Source organism: Haliotis rufescens, unplaced genomic scaffold (assembly GCF_023055435.1).
Source record: "Haliotis rufescens isolate VD_foot unplaced genomic scaffold, xgHalRufe1.0.p SCAF_1, whole genome shotgun sequence".
Lineage (NCBI taxonomy): Eukaryota > Metazoa > Mollusca > Gastropoda > Lepetellida > Haliotidae > Haliotis > Haliotis rufescens.
The window spans coordinates 16,509,828-16,533,970 of record NW_025963779.1 but is presented as its reverse complement, the minus strand read 5'-3'; the positions used below and the strand labels follow the sequence as shown (position 1 = coordinate 16,533,970).

Here is a 24,143-nt window from a genome sequence, read left to right as displayed (position 1 = left end):
TGTCACCAATTTCATTTCCGACGATATATTTCAAATCCTCACACTTAACTATTCGCACGATCCGAATTTATTCTTTGCCATTATCAGTAAAGAATGTTCCTTTGAACATATTGCTTTGTACACATTAATAATCATTTTATCATGAGTTGGAAAACACTGGATTCTAAATGGTTAACCGGACGTATCAACTCGCAATAATATACATCTGATGAAACAGTCGCTTTGACCGAATTGGATTTAAGGGCGTCACATGTACAGGTAACATAGCTCTACATCGAGGACACGTACAGTATGCGTATCTACTGGTCCGACATTAAACAGTTTCCACGTCTGTAAAGATCTGTCAAGATAGGGATAACGGTTGTTTTAGCCCATGCCGCTGAGAATCCAGCTTATAGTAAAACGTCCTTTTGTCAAAACACCAATTAAGTACAATTTGACAGAACTGACAACCGGCACCAGACGTATATGAAGTGCAGATTATTCGGTATTGCAAAGGTAAACACATGATTTTCTAGACTTTGAAAGGCAATTTCAAGAGAATTTATGGATTGTCAACGTCTTTATTATGAAGAACACAACAATTTCGGAGTATATACTTACTCCTTCATCTGATGACGTTGTGTTCCTCATATTAAAGAAAGAAGTTGGCATCCATAAATTCTCTTCCTTATGAATTTCTAGGTTGAATATTTAACAAAAACATGTTTGTTTACAGCTGTGAAATGTAAAAATAAAAAACAAAAACAAAACAATGACTTGATATTAAGATGAGAGATGGTTTATTGATATATGTATGGAACAAGTTCATCAATGAAATAATTTAGACGATCCACAGCAATGATTTGCGCATGTCCACGATGAGTAGTGCGGGGGGGATGAAGAACAAGATGGCGGCTGTGATATCAACGCCGAATGACCAATGAAAATGGACGTCTTGTGTGGCGTGGTCGGGAAGGAGGGGGTAGAGAGTGGCGAACACAATGACGGCAGTCAATACGAACACACCTGCAAAAACAGATAGAACACATATCTGAGTGTATGACGTTGGTTTAACGTCACTTTGAACAGTGCATGTAGAGAATCTGACCCGAGTGTCTTTTGCTACCAAATATACCAACACGAGTCTGTAAATAGAGATTTTAATTATCATCAAATATCTTTCTTAAATCGAAATATGTGAAAAAAAATCAGTGATTTATAAAAGCGATATCTACTATAAAGCTGTCGCAGTTGTGGTACCCTATCTATATAATTATGCAAAATAATATGTAAAGCGACCCCAAATACTTGCATTAGTCCGTTCCGTGAAATGCAAATTAGCCTGTGGCAGTGGTCTTACGCTAAGTCAGCACCGCGGCGGTGTGTGGATCTCACCCAAGCGATATCTCCAGTGGGAACCAGTTTTGGAAGATAAATCAGTGTCAGCAGGATGCTGGAGATATGCCCAGAATGTGACCAAGGCTTGTCACTACGGTGGCCCATAAGGGACATGGAGTCTGTTTTTCAATATTTTGATAATTCACTTACTGTTATCGTAACCTTTTGCAAATTAACACGATTTGTCATACAAATATGTGATAAATATTGTATAAAGAAGCTATTGAATCGTTGAAAAGTGAAGCGAAAATGTCAAAAACTAAAATGAAAATGTCAAAAACAAAAACGAAAAGGTCAAAACTAAAATGAAAATGTCAAAAACAAAAACGAAAATGTCAAAAACAAAAGCGAAAATGTCAAAAACGAAAATGAAAATGCAGAAAACTATTTCCACCGCGGTGATAATATTTCTACCGCGGTGAAAACTATTTCCACCATGGTGATAATATTTTCATTTTAGTTTTTGACATTTTCGCTTTTGTTTTTGACATTTTCATTTTAGTTTTTGACATTTTCACTTCACATTTCAGCGATTCAATAGATACTTGAAAGTACATTTTGCATGTTTTCGATTGTTTTTATACATATTTGACAAAATGTATTAATTTGCAAAAGGTTACGTTGAAAGTAAGTGAAATATCAAAATATTGAAAAACAGACTCCATGTCCCTTATGGGCCACCGTATGTCACAGGTGTGGCGCTGACAGATAAAGGCTGATATTCGAGTGAATCAGAGGCTCGAACCCACACCTAGCACAAATATACAACAGGCTACTTAAAATGACTTTAAGTCTTTGTTCTAAGTGAAAAAGAGGACTTTTAACGATTGAATATTGTTGTAAATGTTGTCCATTATGAAGCCGCTTATACGACCGACAAAACACAAGACCTGTGAACTTGAGCACGAAATTTCCAGCAAGCCTAAACACGTCTGACGTTTTGCCCTATACTGTTAGGTCAACATTTATTTAATGTGTTCTTATACTCGATCTCGCTTTTTGTCAAATAATTTTAGAATCGATTATAAACAAATCATATCCGTGTTCATGTACTATCTACTTACATATAAACGTATTCAACAAACACGTGGTGAAAACAGTTTGTATGACTAAATAAAGACAAATACACTTGTACACACCGCACAATGAAAATGTAGAAACAATATTCATTGTATTATAACTACTCTTAATCTACCCATAAAAAAGCCAAGTGTGCTTCCTCGTATAGTATGCCTTGTTTCAATGTCAGTTTCAGGTTTGGTAATAACTTCCACCGCAATGTAACCGCCTTAAAATGCTGTTCTCGTTATAATGCCATACAACTTCATCAATCGAACATGGTCTTAGGCCGCATTTAACAATAATCCAGCCATATCATGGCGGCGGGTCACCAGAAATGGCCTTCACACATTGTACCCATGTTGAGGAATCGAACCCGGGTCTTCAGCGTGACGAGCAACGCCGTAACCACTTGGCCACCTTACAACCCTCACAACATTAACAACTGGCGGTACACGGTATTATGGACTTTACCTGACGTTATACAGAGAACGACGGAGAGGACAGAGGCGACCTTCCTCCCCCCTAGTGTCGGCAGCAACGTGTACAGCAACATCGTCATGGCCGCGGGGACGGATGACACTATCGCCAATATCGCCATGGTCTGGGAGGCCTTGAACCAACCTGCAACACAGAAGGTCTACACTTGAAACATCCATTACTCTCAAACATACCTATGCTAGATTATGATCAGACGTTACTGGCATAGAACATATACACGTGTCGACGGGGTATCCGAGTGGGTAAAACGTTCGCTCGTCACGCTGCAGGCCCAGTTCAGATTCCCCACATGGGTACAGCGTGTGAAGCCCATTTCGGGTGTCCCCAGCTGGAATTTTGCTGGACTATTGCTAAAAGCGGCGTAAATCCATATTCGCTCACATATATACAATGCAAGTACAATATCCAAATACACACGCTCTCATTTTATATTTGTCACTGGGCGATGGGGTAAGGCATTGGTTTGTCACTCTGAAACATTCGACTCCCTATACGGAAACCCACCCTGCTACAACAATTCGTATCCTGATTTATCCCCATGCTAAATGAGTGAGTGGTGTTTTACGCCGCTTTGAACAGTTATATCATTGTGTGTCAGCTTGTTGTTGGCGAAAAATGATATGGTTTTAGAGGTCTTCAACTTTGGTGAAACCCCAGTTCACGGATATGGTGCTGAAAAACCAAGGATCATAATCTGGGATTAGAACTCGCCAACAAGCCAACCTTCGAAACATGGTGGGATTGGCTCATAAACTATTGGCCTCACATAGTCACGTTCAGTTCCCAAGACCACAGAAATCCCTGACAGGTTGAGTTGCATCTAAACGTGTATGTTGTCCTGCTATCGTGTTAGCTGTACTTGAATACAACACATGGCAGGCTTCTCGCCGGCAGGTAGTGTCATCTCCGGAGGCAGATTTAAATTGTCTACTTGTGTCAAACGCGAGATAAGACAGCTGACGTTTAAAAGTAATATGCACCCCCAGGGTAGTTGTGATATAACGTTGATCAAACATTTCCTTTGTTGAAATTTCTCCAAATGTGAAAACAAAGTAAAGCAGATTCAGAGACAGCCCGAAAGTAATCCATAGCCACTTGATTGTCACACGTCATACGGCAACTCGATGTGTACTTCACGACCCTTGATCTTCACACGGCAACTCGTGGGGCACTTCACAACCATTGGTCTTCACACGTCAGATCAACAAGTACTTCACGACCCTTGATCTTCACACGGCAACTCGAAGGCACTCCACAACCATTGATCTTCACACGTGAGATCAACAAGTACTTCACGACCATTGATCTTCACACCGCAACTCGAAGGGTACTTCACTCGAGGGGTACCATTGATCTTCACATCGCAACTCGATGGGGCACCTTCACAACCATTGGTCTTCACACGTCAGACCAACAAGTACTTCACAACCTCTGATCTTCACCCGGCAACTGGAGGGGTACTTCACAACCTCTGATCTTCAACCGGCAACTCGAAGGGGTACTTCACAACCCCTGATCTTCACACGGTAACTCGAAGGGTACTTCACAACCCCTGATCTTCACACGGCAACTCGAAGGGGTACTTCACAACCCCTGATCTTCACACGGTAACTCGAAGGGTACTTCACAACCCCTGATCTTCACACGGCAACTCGAAGGGGTACTTCACAACCCCTGATCTTCACACGGTAACTCGAAGGGTACTTCACAACCCTTGATCTTCACACGGCAACTCGAAGGGGTACTTCACAACCCCTGATCTTCACACGGTAACTCGAAGGGTACTTCACAACCCCTGATCTTCACACGGCAACTCGAGGGGTACTTCAAAACCCCTGATCTTCACCCGGCAACTCGAGGGGTACTTCAAAACCCCTGATCTTCACCCGGTAACTCGAAGGGTACTTCACAACCCCTGATCTTCACACGGCAACTCGAGGGGTACTTCAAAACCCCTGATCTTCACCCGGCAACTCGAAGGGGTACTTCACACCCTTTGATCTTTACACGGCAACTGGAGGGGTACTTCACAACTTCTGATCTTCACACGGCAACTGGAGGGGTACTTCACAACCCCTGATCTTCACCCGGCCACTCGAAGGGTACTTCACAACCTCTGATCTTCACCCGGCAACTCGAAGGGTACTTCACAACCCCTGATCTTCACCCGGCAACTCGAGGGGTATATGTATATATCTTTAGCAAAGTCCCTGTTAATCATTGTACAATTTAATAATATACACATATGAGTGAGTGAGTTAGTGAGTGGTGAGGTTTACATGGATGTTTATATGGACAATGAACAGTTTATTCAGTCATAAACACAATGCTTAATGTCAAGTTTTTGATAAAGCTTGATGAAAAAGAACATGTGTCATCGCGGAATGCGGAGAGGAAATCTACCTGTCGGAACACTCAGTGCGGCATGTCGTAAGTTTGTCAACTCCCTGAACTCAATTTATCACACCTGCTCCAACGAACAACTTGTTATTCATATACACCAACAAAAAAAGTTATGCATCAATAACTATTTATTTCCACACAAAAGAGCCATTTTATTCATAATTATTATATATTTGCTGTATTAATTTTCTGACGAAATCCACTGTGTTAATGCCACATACTCAAATTAATTTACACAAACCGGAATAACTACTGGTATTTTATTACATGTTTTTTTCAAGTGTACCATGTGTTTTTACTTGCCTTCCATTGGTCCGTCACGCGGATCTTTACATCTAATTTATTATTTTACAGCGTCGGAAATATCACAGACATTTATAAAAATGATATATACGAGGACGTTCAGGAAATATGAAAATATGGCGTGACGCTTACCTCTTAACTGTTTTCTCAGATAATATACTGAACCGCAAAAGAAACGTCACCCCAAGTAACATTGCATGAAAAGTTGTCATTTAAATATCTGGGTAATTTTTGTCAAAGGTAAAATGTAACATTACTTTGTCTGGAAAAAAAGAAATTTGATGATTAAAAATAAAGCAGATGACAATAAAACCGATCGCCCAAATTCATCACGGCAATGGACATGGTAACCCGATGCACGTGAGTTCTGTGCAAATTGAAATGCACATGCGTTCCCCCTTCTCTTTGTTCTATAGAAATCCACCCAGATCGGATAACATTCATTCGTTATTGAATTGCTACCACATGCCAAGATTGACAAGAAATCAGCGACACCAAGCCCTTGGACGATTGCAAGCTGGACAAAGCGCCCGGCTAGTAGCCAATGCATTTCAAGTCCACGTAAGGACCATATACAGGCTCCAGCAACGGTACCAGACCACCAATACTACAGATGACCGAACACTTAGTGGAAGACCAAGGGTCACCACCCGACGTCAGGATCGTAAGATTGTGCGACAGCATCTTCAAGATCGCTTTGTTACTGCTGCGGAAACAGACCATGGGGATACACCAGCGACACATTGGTGCGGACACCGTCCGTCGACGATTGACGAACAGACACCTTCATTGTCACAGGCCACACCGAGGACCCATTCTGACACCACCATCACCGGGGCCGTCTTCAGTGGGCAACACAGCACCAGCATTGGCGCCACCAGCAGTGGAGGAGTCTTCTCAGACGAGAGCCGTTACTTGATCTCAACAGCAGATGGCAGAGAGCAAGTCTGGAGACGCCGTGGAGAACGTTATTCGGATGCTTGTGTTGTTGAAAGAGACTCGTGAGGTGATCCGAGCATCATGCTTGGGGTGGAATTGGTCTTGCACAGAGGGTCAGCCTTGTGGTCTTCAAGAACATCGGTCCAGGGAGAGACAATGGTGTCACAGCAGCTCGGTACATTGTTCAAGTCTTGAGACCACACGCCATACCTCATTTGGCACGTCGCCGCAACCACGAGTTTCAGCATGATAACGCCCGTGCCCACATTGGGAGAGCAACAAGAGACTTCCACCTGTTGGACGAGATTCAAAGACGGCTGAATGACGTCCGACCAAGGCCGACAACTACAGATGAACTGCGTCAAGAGTGCCTATGGGCTTCATCAACCGCCTCATCCATTCCATGTATCGACGTTGCACGGTAGTCATCAATGCACATGGCGGACACACGATATACTGACTTGTGATGCCATTGTCTCAGAGACTAGTGTTGTGTTTCACTTTAAGAACATTTGACACTTTAATTTCAACCTTGATGATCAGTTTTCCCAAGTTTCATCTTTTAAAGTATATTCACAGTGTTTGGACAAATAAGGTTTCTTATATAGCTATCCATGGTGACGTTTCTTTTGCGATTCAGTATATACTCAATTATATCAGAAGAGATTCTGCTATCTTTACTTAAAGGGGAACTAAGATCAGACTATTAAATCATTATCCCAACGATACGATGTCTCAGTTTCACATATAGCGGCCATATCGCTCAGTAGGGGACCCGTGAAGATTCCGGGGTAGAATAGGACTTCAGCAACCCATGCTTACCGTAAAAGGCGACTATGCTTGTCGTAATAGGCGACTAACGGGATCGGGTGGTCAGGCTAGTTTACTTGGTTGATGCATGTCATTGATTCCGATGCTCATGATATCAATCACTGCATTGGGACAAAGATGATCACATGCATACACTATCGTTAAAGAAAACTCCCAAATACATCAACATCACTGTGATAAGAAGCAGCAAAGCTGTAAGTACCGGTGACAATGCGGGCATGGGGAAATATCAAAACGATATATGCAGTGAATCACATGGTTACACTATTTAATGTTCACTATTCGATTTGAAATGACATTCGTTATTTTTTTCGATAATTTACATGAAGGTATGCAGTACCTTGTAGTAAACGGTTTATGATTCACACATATATAATACAATCATACAAATACACATGCACATTTTCATATCTGAATCATAATCATATAAATCCATTATAATGAGGGGTACTTGAATTGTGAAAGGACAAGATATGATAAGGTCCCGTTTTAGACCCACGAGATATGCATGATCTGAGAAAAGTGAAAACCTTTACATGCTTTTATGAAAGTGATGAAATGTCTTCTTATGTGTGAGAAGTAGACTTTTGTTTATTATGTTAGGTAGTGCATGTTTTCGACTTATAACAACACTGATAGGTAAGGCTAAAATGTGTGAAAACGGCTGATTTTATGGGTTTTCAGTTAGCGCTTTTCTCATATTTGAACATGAGCAAGTATTTGACACATTTGATTTTGATTGTGCAAACAATATAAACATGGAGAAATTACTCTTGGTTCACGAACTTGCTCATACTTATATTATTTCTCTGCCCTTTTCACTTAGTCTAGCCATAGATATGTAAGGCTAGTTGTCTGCCATTTTAACACGTAAGCTATATTTCATGCCAATATTTCAGTGTTTTCCGCGACTTCAAAACTTGACATTTCCTGTTGCCGTAAGCGTACCTCGTCCTTTTAAAGTTGCAGGAGAAAGGATGTTATTTCAATTATGGAACATGTTCATATGACTTCTCCTTCTTACGCTGGCAAGTTTTGGGCTTTTGATATTACAAGACAGAAGTACGTCTATAATAAGCGAAAAGGGACAAGAACAAATCTAGCTATGAACAAGTACGTGACACAAGATGATGTTTTTAAAATATGCTAATTCTGTCAATTTTCTCCACAGAAAATAAGCTTGGATCATAGCCTTGCTCAGGTTAAATATCAGAAAACCGTCATTCATATAAACAGATAACGTTACTTACCACTTGATCATTTCTTACAGTATGCAGATCCCACGGGCCAACAAAGGGCTCTTACCATATCATGTTCTTTGAGGGGGCACGGGTGGCCCAGTTGTCTAAGGCGTCGCCATTCGTTGTGCGGAGTTGCATCCCTTGGGCACGCTAGAAACCTATGATTGTTGGTTCGAGTCCCGGTTTGCCCAAATTATGTTTCTTGGTTTGTCAGCACCATACCCTTGCTCGTGGTAAACGTTTGAAACCTGCATCAAATGGGGCTTTCCTCCCACATTAAGCTGACACGCCGTGATATAACTGGAATAATGTTAAAAGCGGCGTTAAACCCAACTCACTCACACTCACCCATGTTCTTTGAATAATACTCGTTATATAACTAAGGATCAGAATAAATGAGTGATCTTAAGTGTAGCGTACCTGGTACAGTGTTGATATGATGGTCAAGCACATACGACACACACACCCACGTGTCCAACGGCTTGATGTAGCAGCTCTGCCACAGACCTTCGTGCCACACCACCTGACCACCGATCTCCCCGGCTATCCAGTACGATGACCCTGTACTGACCAGATGGCATAAAATGGCCACGCCAAGAACACCCACGGCCACGCGGGCATACATGGTGGCTTTGAAACACAGCCTGATTGTTGGCTCATAGTAGGGCTTTTCTGGCTCCATTGTCATGGACATATTGGAAAAAGATCCACAAAGTAACACTGTGTCTGTGTGATAAACCGGTGTCCTTAAAGTTGATACTGTCAGTGACCAAACATCAAGCGTGAAGGTAGAACATAACAATGACCATTGAATCGTGTGTTCCCAACAACCGTTCACAGCGCATTGAGAAATATCGTGTTCCACAGGACAAAAGATTATCACATAAACCTCCAACCATCAACTAAAGAAGGACTTGCACCATGCATACACCCTTGAGCTCTGAAAGAAGGCTAATTGCCATGAGCACAAAGGTTGGTTTCGTGGTCAGGTAAAAAAGTTGTACATTCCGCGTGTCAAGGGAAATGCCAGAACGCCGAGACTTGACACTTGAGAACATATCTGTCTTCTCTTTAATGTAGCAACTGTTATACAGTCTTGACAGTTTAAAGCGTTTGCTGCGAAATGGCACATTGACACATTGAGTTTGTCATAACTCCGCCAATCACGAACATGTTAATCCGGTTTCATTTGAACATGCTTATGACATTATAATGTAGGTAGTTTGTGGCATGTTAATGGTTTAACTTTGAAAGGTTCTCGTGGACATTTAGTCTGGCGACATAGCTGTGGTTGTAAGTTGTATCTTGATCATGTTATTGTTTACAGTTTTGTCATATTGTTTTATGTCATGGAAGTGCCCACGTGACCAATAGCCAATGAGACACTAACCACTAGACAAATGAATTATCGCTTGAGTTGTTGCCTAAACACGACCGTTGTGCGTGAATACGAGTGCATATTTTGAAAAAGAAAAACGTCTTCATGGTGAAAAACATGTATCATAGTCTTGTGCGTTCGTGCGCGCGTGGCTAAAAAGCAACTTTATCAGTGGCTTGATCCTGGTACTGACAGTTGGGGTGTCGGATAGATGTTATTATAGTGATTTGTTTATTACTGTAGAATATAATAACAAAACAGGTATGTTTTACTACGTGTTTTCCATGCTAGGATTTTTCGAATTTACGATAGTTAAGACAGATATTTTTGGCATATTCTCTTTAATATATCATGTGAAATACATATATTGAATCCGATATTAAAATGTCCCTGTCAAGGTGACAAATGTCTTACTTAGAGAATGTATATTTAATCTTAGGTGCTACAAATTGAATCTTTAATATTTGTTATATGATTTCTTTAGTTGAGGTTACAGAGAATAGTTGAGGTTAGCTGGAATATATTGCATATTTACAATCAGATTGACCTCGACACATCGTTCACTGGACATGATGCGTGTTGTTAAAATAAGGTTGCCTTTTAGGGGGTAATAATTGCACGTCTTGAAGTGCTTAAAAGAAAAACCTATCACACATCACACACACCACATCACACCGCCATCCCCAATCTCATAATATTAAACGGTCTTACTAGCATCGTTATCCAAAGACCTGTAAATGGTAGCAAAAACTCGGTATCTCACGGTTGTTTATTGCTACGACAAACGTGATTCTCAATACACACGATTTTATAAATAGATGTAGATGTCATTTAATGTAAAGATGGAATATATATGCAACATCGCGAAAGACCAGAAAAAATACTCTATAACGTACACAGTCTGTGTAGATTACAATGTCTAAGCATCAGCTGAACATTTAACAGCCTCGTTATAATGAGAAATGCCATTGCTGATTGAAATGCATTCACTTTCGCAGTTGAAGATAAACATCATTCCTTGTGTGACTGTCGACAATATACAGAACTACGAAAAGTTTATCATTCCTAGTTATTTATTAATATATCCAACGAAATATGAGTAACTGCTTGAAATAAAGAATGTACAATTTACAAACAGCTCTGAATTATAATAAGACATCAACAACTGATATATTCAGATATACTTGACTTGGTAAGGAATCTACTATCATTTTTGGCCATTGGTTAATTATATGAGAAATAAACAACTTGAAATATAGATCTGGATTTGATTAAAGACTATTACTTGTACACGTGGATGCTGAAAACCAAAACAGCTGCAACCTAAACGCCGATAAACGTCTCTCCACCATCACACTGTTGACATCAACCAATGACTGCGATGGCTGGATTTTGTTGTGCAGCTGTGTCCAACACAAACTGTCATGATTCGATTTCCTTTACGATAGAGACATGCCCCAGCTGTCCATCTCTACATGTATTAAAAAATGTACTCACATTTCATGTTAGCTATCAGTTAGTCAGGTCGAGACAAATTCATGGTATGTTTACAGTTGTGGTCATGATGTTTCTTGTACTCGTGAGCGCATCTGTTTTTATTATATAAAGCTTCCAATTTGATTAACCTCTGTTTCTGTTTTTGAGACAGAGATTTCAATATGATTCCAATCAAAATACGGATTTAAAAGATCCACGTTGGCCTTATCATATTCAGAATAGCGTCATAAATATGGGTGTACGCGGTGGCAAAGTCGTCTTGACCGCACGTAAGTCACTGTGCAGAGTTGAGTCCCAATGAATGGCAGAAACCAATCATCGTGGGTTTGAATCCCTGTTCAACCTGATACGTTTTCTAGGTTTGCCAGCACCACATCCTGTGATCCTTGATTTTACGTCTAAAACGTCTAAAACCCGTGTTACTTCGGGCTTTCCCCTGACATGCCGGGATAGAAATGAAATAGTGTTCAAAACGGTATTTAACCAAGCTCAATCACTCAAGTGTTGCCAAGCTAGGTTCTTTTAATGTGGAATAAAAGTGATCGTGGCTTACGCTGCATTTCCAACATATTTGGTGTAACTTACGAGGGGTGACTGACTACGACGGATGCATAGTTTGCATTTAAGTATTAACCAAATACACAACCAGGCAACATATTTCTGTAGGCATCAAAACCACTACATGCAGGTATTCCTTGTTAATGAAATGGACATAATTGGCTATCTGGCTCTCATAAATATCTCCAACGGCAAGGGGGGACCGGTCATCATTGCAAAAGAACTCTTTTTTTTTTAAAAGTCCATTTTTTCAAGACCCTTCCCAAATATGTGTTATCTTTTTTATGACCTTCCCCAAGAGATTGTCATATTTTTGGTGACCCGTACCCACCAGATTTGGTATGTCAGATTCCTATCTAACCGCAACTTGAAGAAAGAACTGTCTCGCAAGCATTATGCAAATGATGACGTCATTTCAGCTGGATGTTTTACGCCACCAAGAGGATCCGGGCACTCCTGGAAGTTGGGCCTCGAAAGCGTGGACCTCGTTGGGGATTATGTTGACAAATAATTACATAATGTTATTGGTCACAACCAATCTGGTCATTGTAGACTGTACAAAAGATCTAAGGAAGGGTTCATACACCTGACAGAGTGGACAGTTAGAGTGTGGAATAGATGTTACTTTAGAAGAAAAAACATGGGGAAAAAGAGGCATTTTATTCCGAGTTGTTTCAATTTAACAATAATTTAGATAGATACCTTGACCCTAAGACCTTTTTCGTGTAGAACTAAATCACAGCTGTTTAATGATTTGATTACTGTTAAAAAACGCACAGCTGTTTCAGTTATTTGTTCATCCCCCAATCTGTTTTTTAGATTGTATAATCTATGAAAGCTTTCATTTTTCATTACTTTTCCACCACGTGTTGCATAGTCAAATATTGAATAGTGTGTAACACGTTCTTATATTTTAATCGCAACTTTGACGTTATTTGAAGGCTTGTGCGTCCATGTGTGTTCATTGAGGTATTGCAAGCAGGAGTCGTGAAGGTAAGTTCGCTTAAAATATGGTCCAATTATCCGCAATGCGTGCATTTATATATTCCATACTCCATGTACCATAGTGGATAATGTTGGGAATTGCTAAATAACAAGGATGCGTGCGTTGCAATGGAAAATTAAATGAATATATAGGCGTAAAGCAAGGTTGTGTCTTAAGCCCATTGTTGTTTTGTGTTTTAATCAATGAGTTGTCTTTCGAAAGATGCAGATATTGAAACATTATGGTGTTCAGTTATATCCTGACATACTGCAAATATTAATGCTTTTGTTTGCAGAAGATGTTATAGTTGTGGCAAATACTACAGTTGATCTCCAGTTAAACATTTTGGAAATATATTCCGATGAATGGAAGTTAAATGTTAATTTGGATAAAATTAATATTGTTGTATTAAGAAGCGGTGGTCGTGTATCTAAAATTGAAACATGGTCATATAAAGGCTTTTCTGTTACTTTTGTAATGAGTATAAATACCTTGGAGTTACTTTTTGTCATAATTTAATTTGCAAAAATCATATTAACTTAAGTCGTAAAATGTAACAAAGCACTACTAGGATTATTAACGTCTTAACCCATTCCTAAACAGTTACTTCCATTATGCAAGTCCGTGAGATGATGATTAGTGTCATATTCTTTTGTGTGTAAAGAATATACTGTTTTATGGAAAATTTATATTGAAATATATTTTTGTGTTAACAATAATGAATTATTACTTGATAATTACTTGTAACCTCTCAGTTGCACCAATTTAGCGTTATTCTTAACGAAATGCATTCGAATTAAGGAAACAAGCAATGAGTATTTTAATACACTAATATGTTTATTGAAATTGCATTATCATTATGCATGCGTGAACATGCTTATCATTGACCTTTTAACTTCATGTATATTGGCCGGACACCTTTTATGCTAATACAAATCTTGATCTTGAATGACTAAATGAATATTGTTGAACTACTGTTCAATAGTCCAGCTATATCACATCAGCCTGTACATAATTGAGGCAGGACCAGGCAAACCACTGTCAGGGAGCATGCTAACATTTCTTATCACACAATAGTGAAGTCATCTGATCCATTTTAGTCGACTCTTACGACCATTTTGGGAATCCCGACGAACATACATGGATACAAGATCCAACAAATATATTGTTTGCTATGCGCCCCTAAAACTTAATTTCAACTGTTGATTTAAATTGTTTCGATTTCAGATACGCCATGTGGTACGCGTGGTCTCTGCTGTTGTTATGTCTTTCTACAGGTAAGTGAGTGAATGTGGTTTTACGCCGCTTTTAACAATATTTCAGCAATATCACAACGGGGGACATAAGAAGTTCAACGGGTGAGGTTGTATTTTATTTTACGATCTTACTAGTTTGATACTCTATGATGGTAGAGGACTAACATTTTACCTTGGGGTTGGGACAGTTGTTTCAGTACAAGGAAAAGGATATTTTTGCCTCAGATAAAAAAATTTACTGTAAAAGGTATTCACTGGATGTTTAAAATATAATATCGTTTGACTGTTCCTATCAGACGATATCAGAATGTTATTTTGTATGTTTCAAGCAACGACTTAAATATTCTGGTCTTGATAGTTAATTCTTTCTGAGCATTTTGAAAATTCTTTGGAGGTAATATTTCTGTACTCACTGCTTCAAGACATAAAGTTATTTACTGTCAAAAGAGCCAACCAATGGTTTGGGGAACCGCGACACATATTTTTTGCAAGACATCCAGCATGGCCAGTAGAAACTGTTGTGTTGTCTCCAACAATTAAGGGAAAACACATTTTCATAGTAAATATTCATAAATACAGTTGGCTTAATGTACTGTCCGTGAAAATTGTCATTACATTGAACGTTTCCTTAAGACTTCTTTGTAAGGGTTATTGGTCATGATGGAAAAAGACCAAAACGAAATAGTTCACACATGAACGATATATGCTTGTGCATATGAAATGGTTTCACGTTTTTCGTTTTAGTTACGAGTACACCTTTGTGGAAGCAAAACAGATTCGAAAATTCTAGTTTCTTGGATGACTGGAACTTGGACGGTGACCATGACTTTGGGAATGAGTCGATGGCCGTCGTTAACGATCCCGATGGTAGTTCCTCGAAGAAAGTCTTGAGAGTCTTCTACAAGAATGGTTCCTATTCCGGATCCGGAGATTACAGGGGAGCTCAGTTTTACGCCCGACCCACCTCTCCTCGAACCTGTCTTATCTTGGACTACAAGATCTACTTCGCGGAAAATTTCGATTTCGTAGAGGGAGGTAAGCTGCCTGGTCTTTGGGGAGGGAGCCAGGAGTGTTCTGGGGGAAGAAACGCAGACGAATGTTTCTCCACTCGATACATGTGGCGCTCGGGGGGTGATGGTGTCGTGTACGCCTACATTCCTGACAATCAGAATTGCGGTTTCTGCGACAGAAACGAAGTCCATTGTAATTATGATTATGGACATGATATTGGTAGAACATGGGTGTTTAAGACAGGGCAATGGCAGAGTATCAGGCAGAAAGTGAAGCTGAACTCGGTTGGTTCAAAAAATGGGGTTTTGACGGTCAGGTTTAACAAAAATAAGGTATTGCAGGTTAAGAATTTGGTCTTCCGGAACTCTAATAACATTAAGGTTGAAGGAATCTTCTTCTCCACCTTCTTCGGCGGAGGAAGTTCAAGTTGGGCGACGCCAAAGGACACCTACACTTACTACAAGGACTTCAAGTTGTCCGACATGGGTTGCTGAGGCTGCTTTGAAATAAATCCTTGGATAAAACAATGTCTTTGTTGTGATTTCTATTGTAGTTGAGATGAAATGGGGTTTAACATTGCGTCCACGATTATTGCTCTTATATAGCGACGTGCATGCACGTGTGTGTGTCTGTGTGGCTTCTTGTACTATAGCTAGTCCGGACTGATGCCGATTTGTAGTGCTAGTACACTGAGATGTACCGCAGTTTAATATGAATACCCCACTCAGACACAGTATACTGACTCCGAGCCGACCAGTCCTTGTTTTAGCCCCCTAATGCCGAGCGTCAGACAGGGTAACAACAAGTACCATCTTTTGACGTCTTCTGGTATGACGCGGCCGGGGATCCAACCCCGGACCTTCCGCTCTCCGGGCGGACGCTCTACTACTAGACCACAGTCTTGAGGCGGTCCACATTTATTGTAATATTGTTATGAGGCAGTAGAGACTATTATAAGTTTAATTGTATAGATTGTCAGTGGCAGCAAATGACTAAAGTGCCAGTAGCGCACAGAAGAGCCCCATATTGTCTATAATCGCTCTGAAACCGTGCAAACTCGGCGCACGCGCATCAGCAGGAGAGAACACACCACACAAAGACAAATTATACAATATTAATACAGAGTATGCAGAAGTGTTTTGGCGAAATAAAGTAAAAGGCTTTTGGTATGTAGTGTATAAAGTGTTCTGTTTTCAAAAGGTTTCAACAAAATAATGTTTTGCCAAATTCTAAAAATGTGACAAACCATGAGATAAGGGACCTTATATTCTACGTACATTCTACTTGTAATGTAGCTCACGTGATAATCGCGGATGAAGATGGAGAGGCCGGTAAACGTAGTGGTGAAAGCATTAACTCGTCGCGCCGAAGACCCGGGTTCGATTCCCCAAATAGGTACAAAGTGTGAAGCCCATTTCTGGTGTCCCACGCCGTGATATTACTGGAATGTTGCCAATAGCGGCGTAAAACCATACCCACTCACTGTTGGATGGGCATATTTTTTTAAGTTGATGGAAGACAAAATAGACAAAATTTAAGTATAACAAATTCTTTAATATTAACTATAATAATTATTATAGCTACGTTTCGGTATAGATGATTATACTGTTGTCAAGCTATAGTAGTATTTTAAAGAAGTTAAAATGGGATTGGGAAAAAACGTGAGAACAGTTCAAAGCGGAGTTAAAAGAAACTTATTCACTCACTCACTCGTGAGAATAAAGCTATACTAATGATTTATCTCTGTCCCTATCGTTGGAAACAAATGAAAATAAAACTTTAGTGAAACATTTAAGATGGTAATTTCACATGGATACTCCACTCAGGCTCAGTATACTGACTCAGAGCCGACCTTTCGTTCTCTGGACAGACGCTCCATCCACCTGACCACACTGGATTGAAACTCACCGTTCAAGGATAATCATATATGAATGTTTGTAAGTTGAGATGGTTGCATAACTTTTACATAAGCGTTTCATACCTGCAGTGATATTTTTTAGAAACCCCAAACCCAAATTAACTGAGAATTCCAGGCATACCGTCAACTGGAAACTCGCTGAAAGTTTCTTATCACGGAAACCATGTATAAACGTGTTACCAAATTTCCATTTCGTTTCCGGAGAATTGGAAAGCATTTACTTTCCGTGACCGTGATGAAACAAGCGAAGGACCGGGTAAGTCTGACATGAACACATCCTTTAGGGGATTCCTGATTCCCCAGTAACCTGTGCTTGTCGTAAGGGGCGACTTAACAGACTGGGTGGTCGGGCTCGATGACTTGGTTTAATGCATGTAATCGTACTTCGACAGCTGTGGGCGGTGATCACACTTTCACTCACTGAATTCTGTGGTCCAGACTCGTATTTATTTATAAAGCTGAAGGTTGTTGATTGCACAACAAATATACATAAACTATAGTTAGTGAACGTGTAGGTACGCTCCTTGTATATAGAGAGGACGAGACATCGCTTTTAGAATTATATTCCTATATAAATCTGAGCTGCCACTATAAGTAAATACAGTGATCAGGTCACTGCACTTTTTAAAGTGAAAAGGTTTATTACGGCGTATACACCAAGATAGGCTTTACTCAACCACTGGATTCGAACAAGGGACTTTGATGCGACTAAAGAACGTTTAACCACTGAGCTACCCAAACCTTATCATAAGAGAAATACCTTCGAAAAGCCGTTTACCAGTCAACACAAAAGAAAGGGTACCACATGGTTCTATCTTTTAAGCAGCAGTATTTCGTGGCGGATTTTGATACGTCACAAAATATAATACTATAGTTATCTTTGCGGTCAATTTAGCTACTTTTATTTCATGATGTAATTATACTAACTGGTGTACAGTGGTTGCTGGTGACTCCTGAAAGTTGTATTTGTGTCCTGAACAGTGATGTATCCAGCTGCCAAATCATGTATGTGTGTATAGTGTGGTCTCTTAACATAAACTGCCGGGCAAAATGAGGTTTTCAACCGTGATTGATGGTGGCTAAAAATGAAACAAACAAGAAATACTCATTCGACATTGAGTGATGTATTTGATACGGGTATCATTGTTATGTTTTGGACCTAAAGTATGCAGTGTTCCGCCGACTGTTTTCAGCCTAGTCACGTTTTTATAACGTTTGTAAGTTTGTTGTCAAATCCAATTTTCAAGTGTGTACTTTCTATTGCCCGAGAGTTTAGCTGGAAAAGTTCGGCGTTAAACAACAAACAAATATAATCTTCCCCTCGAGTCGATTCCACCACCCACGATTGATGGTGGCTAAACAAGAAACAAACAAGAAATGCTTATTCGATGGTGAAGTATTTGATACGGGTATCATATCTGTGCTTTGGACCTTAAGTTTGCAGTGTTTTGGTGACTCTTTGCAGGATAATGTTTGTGGTCAAAACCAATTTTCAATTTTCAATATATATGATCAACAGTTTTAAATTATGTTTAATGCTCTAAAATATTTTACGTCACATTTTTAAAAGTAATCATCCGATATATGATATATAACGGACACATGTATCAGAGAAGGTAATTTTTAATCATTAATGTCCAAAGAAGGATTTTGATTAACGGTTGTAGCCATAATTTGTTCCAAGACATACGGTATTCGGTAATAACATCAACAGTTTAAATCATAAGTCCCAAGCACGAGAATCTGATGGCACACAAGTTCAGTAGCGTGTATGGCCACCATGTGCGTTGACAACTGCCACACAACGCCTCCGCATGGACCTTGTGATGCTTGTTAACACATGATAGGGAAAACGACGCCATTGTTGCTGCAAAATGGAGCGAAGATCTTTCAAATTCTATGGTTGGTTCTGGAGAGTGCGCAGACTTCTGCCAAGAGCATCCCAGATGTGTTCGATGGGATTGAGGTCGGGAGACCTTGACGGCCAGTCCATAACGTTGACTCCCGCATTCTGAAGGGAAATCCTTGTCAAAATTGCTGTGTGGGGTCTGGCATTGTCGTGTTGGAAGATCAAACTGGATCCATGTGCTGCCATAAAAGGCAGAAGTTCTGGTGCCAGTACCTGGACGCGGTAAGCAGTAGCGTTGAGGTTGCCACGGATGACAAGAAGCCTGGAACGTGCATTGCCACAGAAAGCACCCCACACCATGACACTTCCGCCTCGAAATCTGTCAACTTCCTGTACACAACACTGGGCGTAACGTTCATGACGGCGCCTCCACACCCTCGCCCTACCATCAGCAAATCGAAGATAAAATCGGGATTCATCACTGAAGACGACTTGATTCATCTTCTTCTGAGTCCATCATAAATGTCGCTGTGCCCACAATTGACGTTGACGTCTGTGTAATTGAGTCAGAATCGGCCCGCAGTATGGCCGTCGTGCTTGAAGGTGAGCAGTTCTCAGACGGTTTCGAACAGTTACCGCATTCAGTCTACCCCTAAACAGTTCATTTCTGGTTGATGTAGCCGTCAGAAATCGGTTACGGAGGTGACGTAAGACAATCTGACGATCCTCTGCATGTGACGTCACACGTGGTCGACCTGGACGAGGGCGATCAGCGGTGGTACCCGTTTGCTGTAGACGCGTCTGTAAATCATAAACAGTCCGTCGATTACAACCCATCGTCCTTGCGACTTCAGCTACGGACGTTCCCGTCTGCAACCTGCCGATGGCACGTTCACGTTGCACATTTAAAAGGCGTGGCATGACAAATGGCGCTAAAGACTTTTGTTTTCTTGTGTTTTTCTGTTTTTGTTAATGACTGCTAACAAGTATGGCTGAAAACACGTGCGGTATTATGGCCACGTGACCAGTTGCACGTGAAAAAAACACTTTTGCCACTATAGTGCTGTGTACATGATTTTGATCGATTCACCTACACCAAAACGGGTGTTATCTGAAGACAATACGCGGCCATTACTGTTTAAATACACAATAATGGCCCACAATGAAAACTGGTCAAAATGTTAAAATTTTAGGATTGTTAAGTTTTTAATTTGGTTCAGTATATATGTAAAATTGCACTGTTAACATGCAAAAATGTATTATTATCATTCAAAATGAGCTCTTTATACTGAATAAAATAGCACTGGGAATTGTTGTTGTCACGTAAAACAATGTGGCGTCACCAGCATTCGTCTTCAACGGTTCATGACAGTTCGCTGTCAATGCGAAGGAAATAATGCAAAAAGCAACACCTTTTACACAACATCCGTTGAAATTGTCGCTAATTTATTTATTCTTGTATCATGCTATAACCATCGTTTAGAATAGTAATCTGTTGAAGGTTTATTTATGTACAAATATTATTCGTCTTCTATGTTGATGGACAAGACGACCGCTCTCCTAGAACAGTTTATAAATCACGATTTATCTGTTGAAGCTCTCTGACAATCACGTGTTACGCAGTACAAAGAAATCGTCTCGTTTACAAATAAAATCCTCTTTCCACAACAGAAAGATCTATGTACATGTGTAGTTACATGAACAAAACATCACTGATGTGTAAAGGTACGCACCTTTAATTTCCCCAGTTTATAATTCTCCGAGCATTTCTTTCTTCGAATATGGGGTGCTTAGGTGGCCAAGTGGTGAAAGCGTTCGCTCGTCGCACCACAGACCCGGGTCAGACACTCCACGTGTTATGTGCTTTGTAAATCCCTTTGTCAGAGTCCACCACCATGTTTGATGGTGGCAAAAAAACCAATCAAACAAAGAATACTTATTCGATGGTGGTGTATATGATACAGGTAGCATCGATATCGTTGTGTTTTAAACCTATAGTTTGCAGTGTTCCGCCGACTGTTTTCAGCCTATTACTGTTTGTACTTTTGTGGTCAAATCCAATTTTCAAATGTGTACTTTCTTTTGTCCGTCAGTTTATCAGGAATAGTGTGGCATTAAACAACTAACATAGTCTTTCCCTCGACAAGTGGGAGTCGATGCCCCCACCCATGACTGCAATATGTTGAGCTAATTGCAGGGGACTGGGATTAAATATTGCTTAAAGCCCGAAATACTATCCACTCTCCATATAGCCTTGAATTTTAAGAACTTATGACACATATAAAAAATTATATTTTACACTACCATTTCCCGATGTTTTTTTATCATATTAGACAAATTACCCTGGTGCTACATACATCATGCTTATATCCATGTTACCTTGAATACATTATGAACAGACTTTGGAGAGGAGGCCTGTCAACATTGAAATCAACATCCGCGTGGGGATTCCTGGTCCGAACACCAAGTATACAAATGACCCATGTGACCAATGATTGGCATAAAAACCGATAAATTTGAGTTGGGAGATAATCCTCGAATGAGAGCCACCGTGGGACGGTGAGGAAAGACGGCTTTGCAGTTGTCTGTGTTCTTAGGCAAATCCTTATAGCATGATTGTTTAATGATAAAAAGATTACTGATCTACCTCCTCAACGTTTCACATCAGAATGAAATAAAAATGATGGAAATACTTCAGAGTACATAATTAAAGGAATAGAAATTATTAGCTGAGTGTGTTTCTTTATCGTAAATACGGTAAATTTGGAAGAACAATGGTGCACATAATGTAATTTCTTTTTATTCATTTATGTCAAACGCACTCACTAAATATAAGCGACAAAAGCATTTCCATGATCATGAGAAATATCTGCTACAACAGGACCATTCTAACTGTATATATCATAGGCTTATATTTATAAACCACTATCAAACAGTGATGATACCGGGTGTCTAAAAGGTATCCATGTTTTCAAATATCTATTATTTTTACTCTTTAGATGACCATGGACAGCTGGCTCTAAAGAAAATACTACCGAAATAGATAAGAAATAAAAAGATTTATCAGTGGTTTCTATAATTCATTTCTATATTTATTTATTTAAAGTAGCACGACATTCATCCTATGCACGTTACTTATTACCATAGTACAACATATGGGAACGGTGAATACGATTAGTATCATAATTATAGAGATTAACTGGTATAAGAACAAAATCATCTTTTATGTCCGTACAAAGGTGCCACGAGTGGTCAGTCTTCTAAGGGTCCACAATTCGCTGTGCGACCTTTAGGCGTGCCTGGATCCGATGATAAAGGGTCCGAATCCTAGATTTGCACAAACTGTAATCAATGATGTATTTTTATCCAACCGTGCTCATCGGTTCCCACGTTAAACTGTGTTCTCTTTAATGTAGCAACTGTTATATATTCTTGACAGTTGTTAGCGTTTGCTGCGAAATGGCACATTGACACATAAACACATGTTAATCCGGTTTCATTTGAACATGCTTATGACATTAAAATGTAGGTAGTTTGTGGCATGTTAATGGTTTAACTTTGAAGGATTCTCGTGGACATTTAGTTAGGCGACATAGCTGTGGTTGTAAGTTGTATCTTGATTATGTTATTGTTTACAGTTTTGTCAGATTTTGTTATGTCATGGAAGTGCCCACGTGACCAATAGCCAATGAGACAGTAGCCACCAGACACATGAATTATCGCTTGAGTTGTTGCCCAAACATGACCGTTGTGGTGAATACGAGTGCATATTTTGAAATAGAAAAAAACGTCTTCATGACGGCCAAAAAGCAACTTTCTACGTTGCAGGGTGATCCTGGTACTGACATTTGGGGTGTCTGATAGATGTTAATATAGCGATTTGTTATTACTGTAGAATATAATAACAAAACAGGTTCATTTTACTGCATGTTTACGAATTTACGATAATTTAGACAGATATTTTTAGCATATTCTCTTTTACATATCATGTGAAATACATATATTGAATTAAGATATTAAATTGTCTCTGTCTATGTGACAAATGGAGGCTACAGTATTACTTCAAGATTGCATATTTATTCTTGGGTGCTACAAATGGAATCTTTAATATTTGTGATATGATAACATAGATCTGGATTTTATTAAAGACCATAACGTATACATGTTGATGCTGAAAACCAAGACAGCTGCAACCTTAACGCCGATAAACGTCTCTCCACCATCACACTGTTGACATCAACAAATGACTGCGATGGCTGGATCTTGTTGTGCAGCTGTGTCCAACACAAACTGTCATGATTTGATTTCCTTTACGATAGAACCATGCCCAAGCTGTCTATCTCTACGTATGATCAAAATGTAAACACATTTTAAGTGAACTATCAGTTAGTCAGGTCGAGACAAATTCATGGTATGTTAACATTTGAGGTCATGATTTTTCTGGTACTCATGAGCGCGTCTGTTTTTTTTTAATGATATGAAGCTTCCGTTTTTATTAACCTCTGTTTCTGTTTTGTGTGTGTGACAGAGGTATGATTCCAATCAAATTACGGATTTAAAAGATCCACGTTGGGCCTTATCATATTCAGAATAGCTTAATAAAATAAGGGTGTACGCGGTGGCTAATCGTCTTGAGCTCCGCAAGTTACTGTTACTGAGTCCCAATGAATGGCAGAAACCAATTATCGTGGGTTTGAATCCCTGTTCGACCTGATTAGTTTTCTAGGTTTGCCAGGACTATACCCTGTGATCCTAGGTTTCACCATAGCGGTAAGCGTCTAAAACCTGAGTTACTTCGGCCTTCCCATGACATGCCGGGATAGAAATACAATAGTATTCAAAACGACATTTAACCAAACTCACCAACTCAAGTGTTGCCAAGCCAGGTTCTTTTAATGTAGAATAAAAGTAATCGTGGTTAACGTCGCATTTCCAACATATTTGTGTAACATACGAGGGGTGCCTGACAACGAAGGATGCAAAGTTTGCATTTAAGTATCAACCAAATACACAGCCATGCAACATATATCTGTA

At 39.8% G+C, this 24,143-nt stretch overlaps 2 protein-coding genes across 2 annotated transcripts; one reads left to right on the top strand and one right to left on the bottom strand.

Annotated features, from left to right (window-relative positions):
• Nucleotides 1-759: 759 nt before the first annotated feature.
• On the bottom strand, nucleotides 760-9,620 carry LOC124150446. The gene is made up of 3 exons (XM_046522491.2): nucleotides 9,078-9,620; nucleotides 2,914-3,063; nucleotides 760-1,008 (listed from the first exon to the last, which is right to left on the bottom strand). Exons 1-3 carry the CDS (start codon nucleotides 9,349-9,351, stop codon nucleotides 824-826), a joined length of 609 nt encoding a protein of 202 aa, XP_046378447.2. The 5' UTR covers nucleotides 9,352-9,620; the 3' UTR covers nucleotides 760-823.
• A 3,381-nt stretch (nucleotides 9,621-13,001) lies between these two features.
• Nucleotides 13,002-15,869, top strand: LOC124149629. Its single transcript, XM_046521354.2, has 3 exons — nucleotides 13,002-13,083; nucleotides 14,303-14,352; nucleotides 15,076-15,869. The coding sequence occupies exons 2-3, from the start codon at nucleotides 14,310-14,312 to the stop codon at nucleotides 15,834-15,836; spliced, it is 804 nt and encodes a 267-aa protein (XP_046377310.2). The 5' UTR covers nucleotides 13,002-13,083; nucleotides 14,303-14,309; the 3' UTR covers nucleotides 15,837-15,869.
• Nucleotides 15,870-24,143: the final 8,274 nt, after the last annotated feature.

Bases quoted from the DNA above. Each gene is read 5' to 3' on its own strand.
- LOC124149629 (XM_046521354.2), top strand. From the start codon at position 14,310: ATGTGGTACGCGTGGTCTCTGCTGTTGTTATGTCTTTCTACAG. The intron at 14,353-15,075 runs GTAAGTGAGTGA...TTTTCGTTTTAG, and splicing joins GTTGTTATGTCTTTCTACAG to TTACGAGTACACCTTTGTGG.
- LOC124150446 (XM_046522491.2), bottom strand. From the start codon at position 9,351: ATGTCCATGACAATGGAGCCAGAAAAGCCCTACTATGAGCCAACAATC. The intron at 3,064-9,077 runs GTACGCTACACT...TCTGTGTTGCAG, and splicing joins TCATATCAACACTGTACCAG to GTTGGTTCAAGGCCTCCCAG. The intron at 1,009-2,913 runs GTAAAGTCCATA...CTGTTTTTGCAG, and splicing joins CGTTCTCTGTATAACGTCAG to GTGTGTTCGTATTGACTGCC.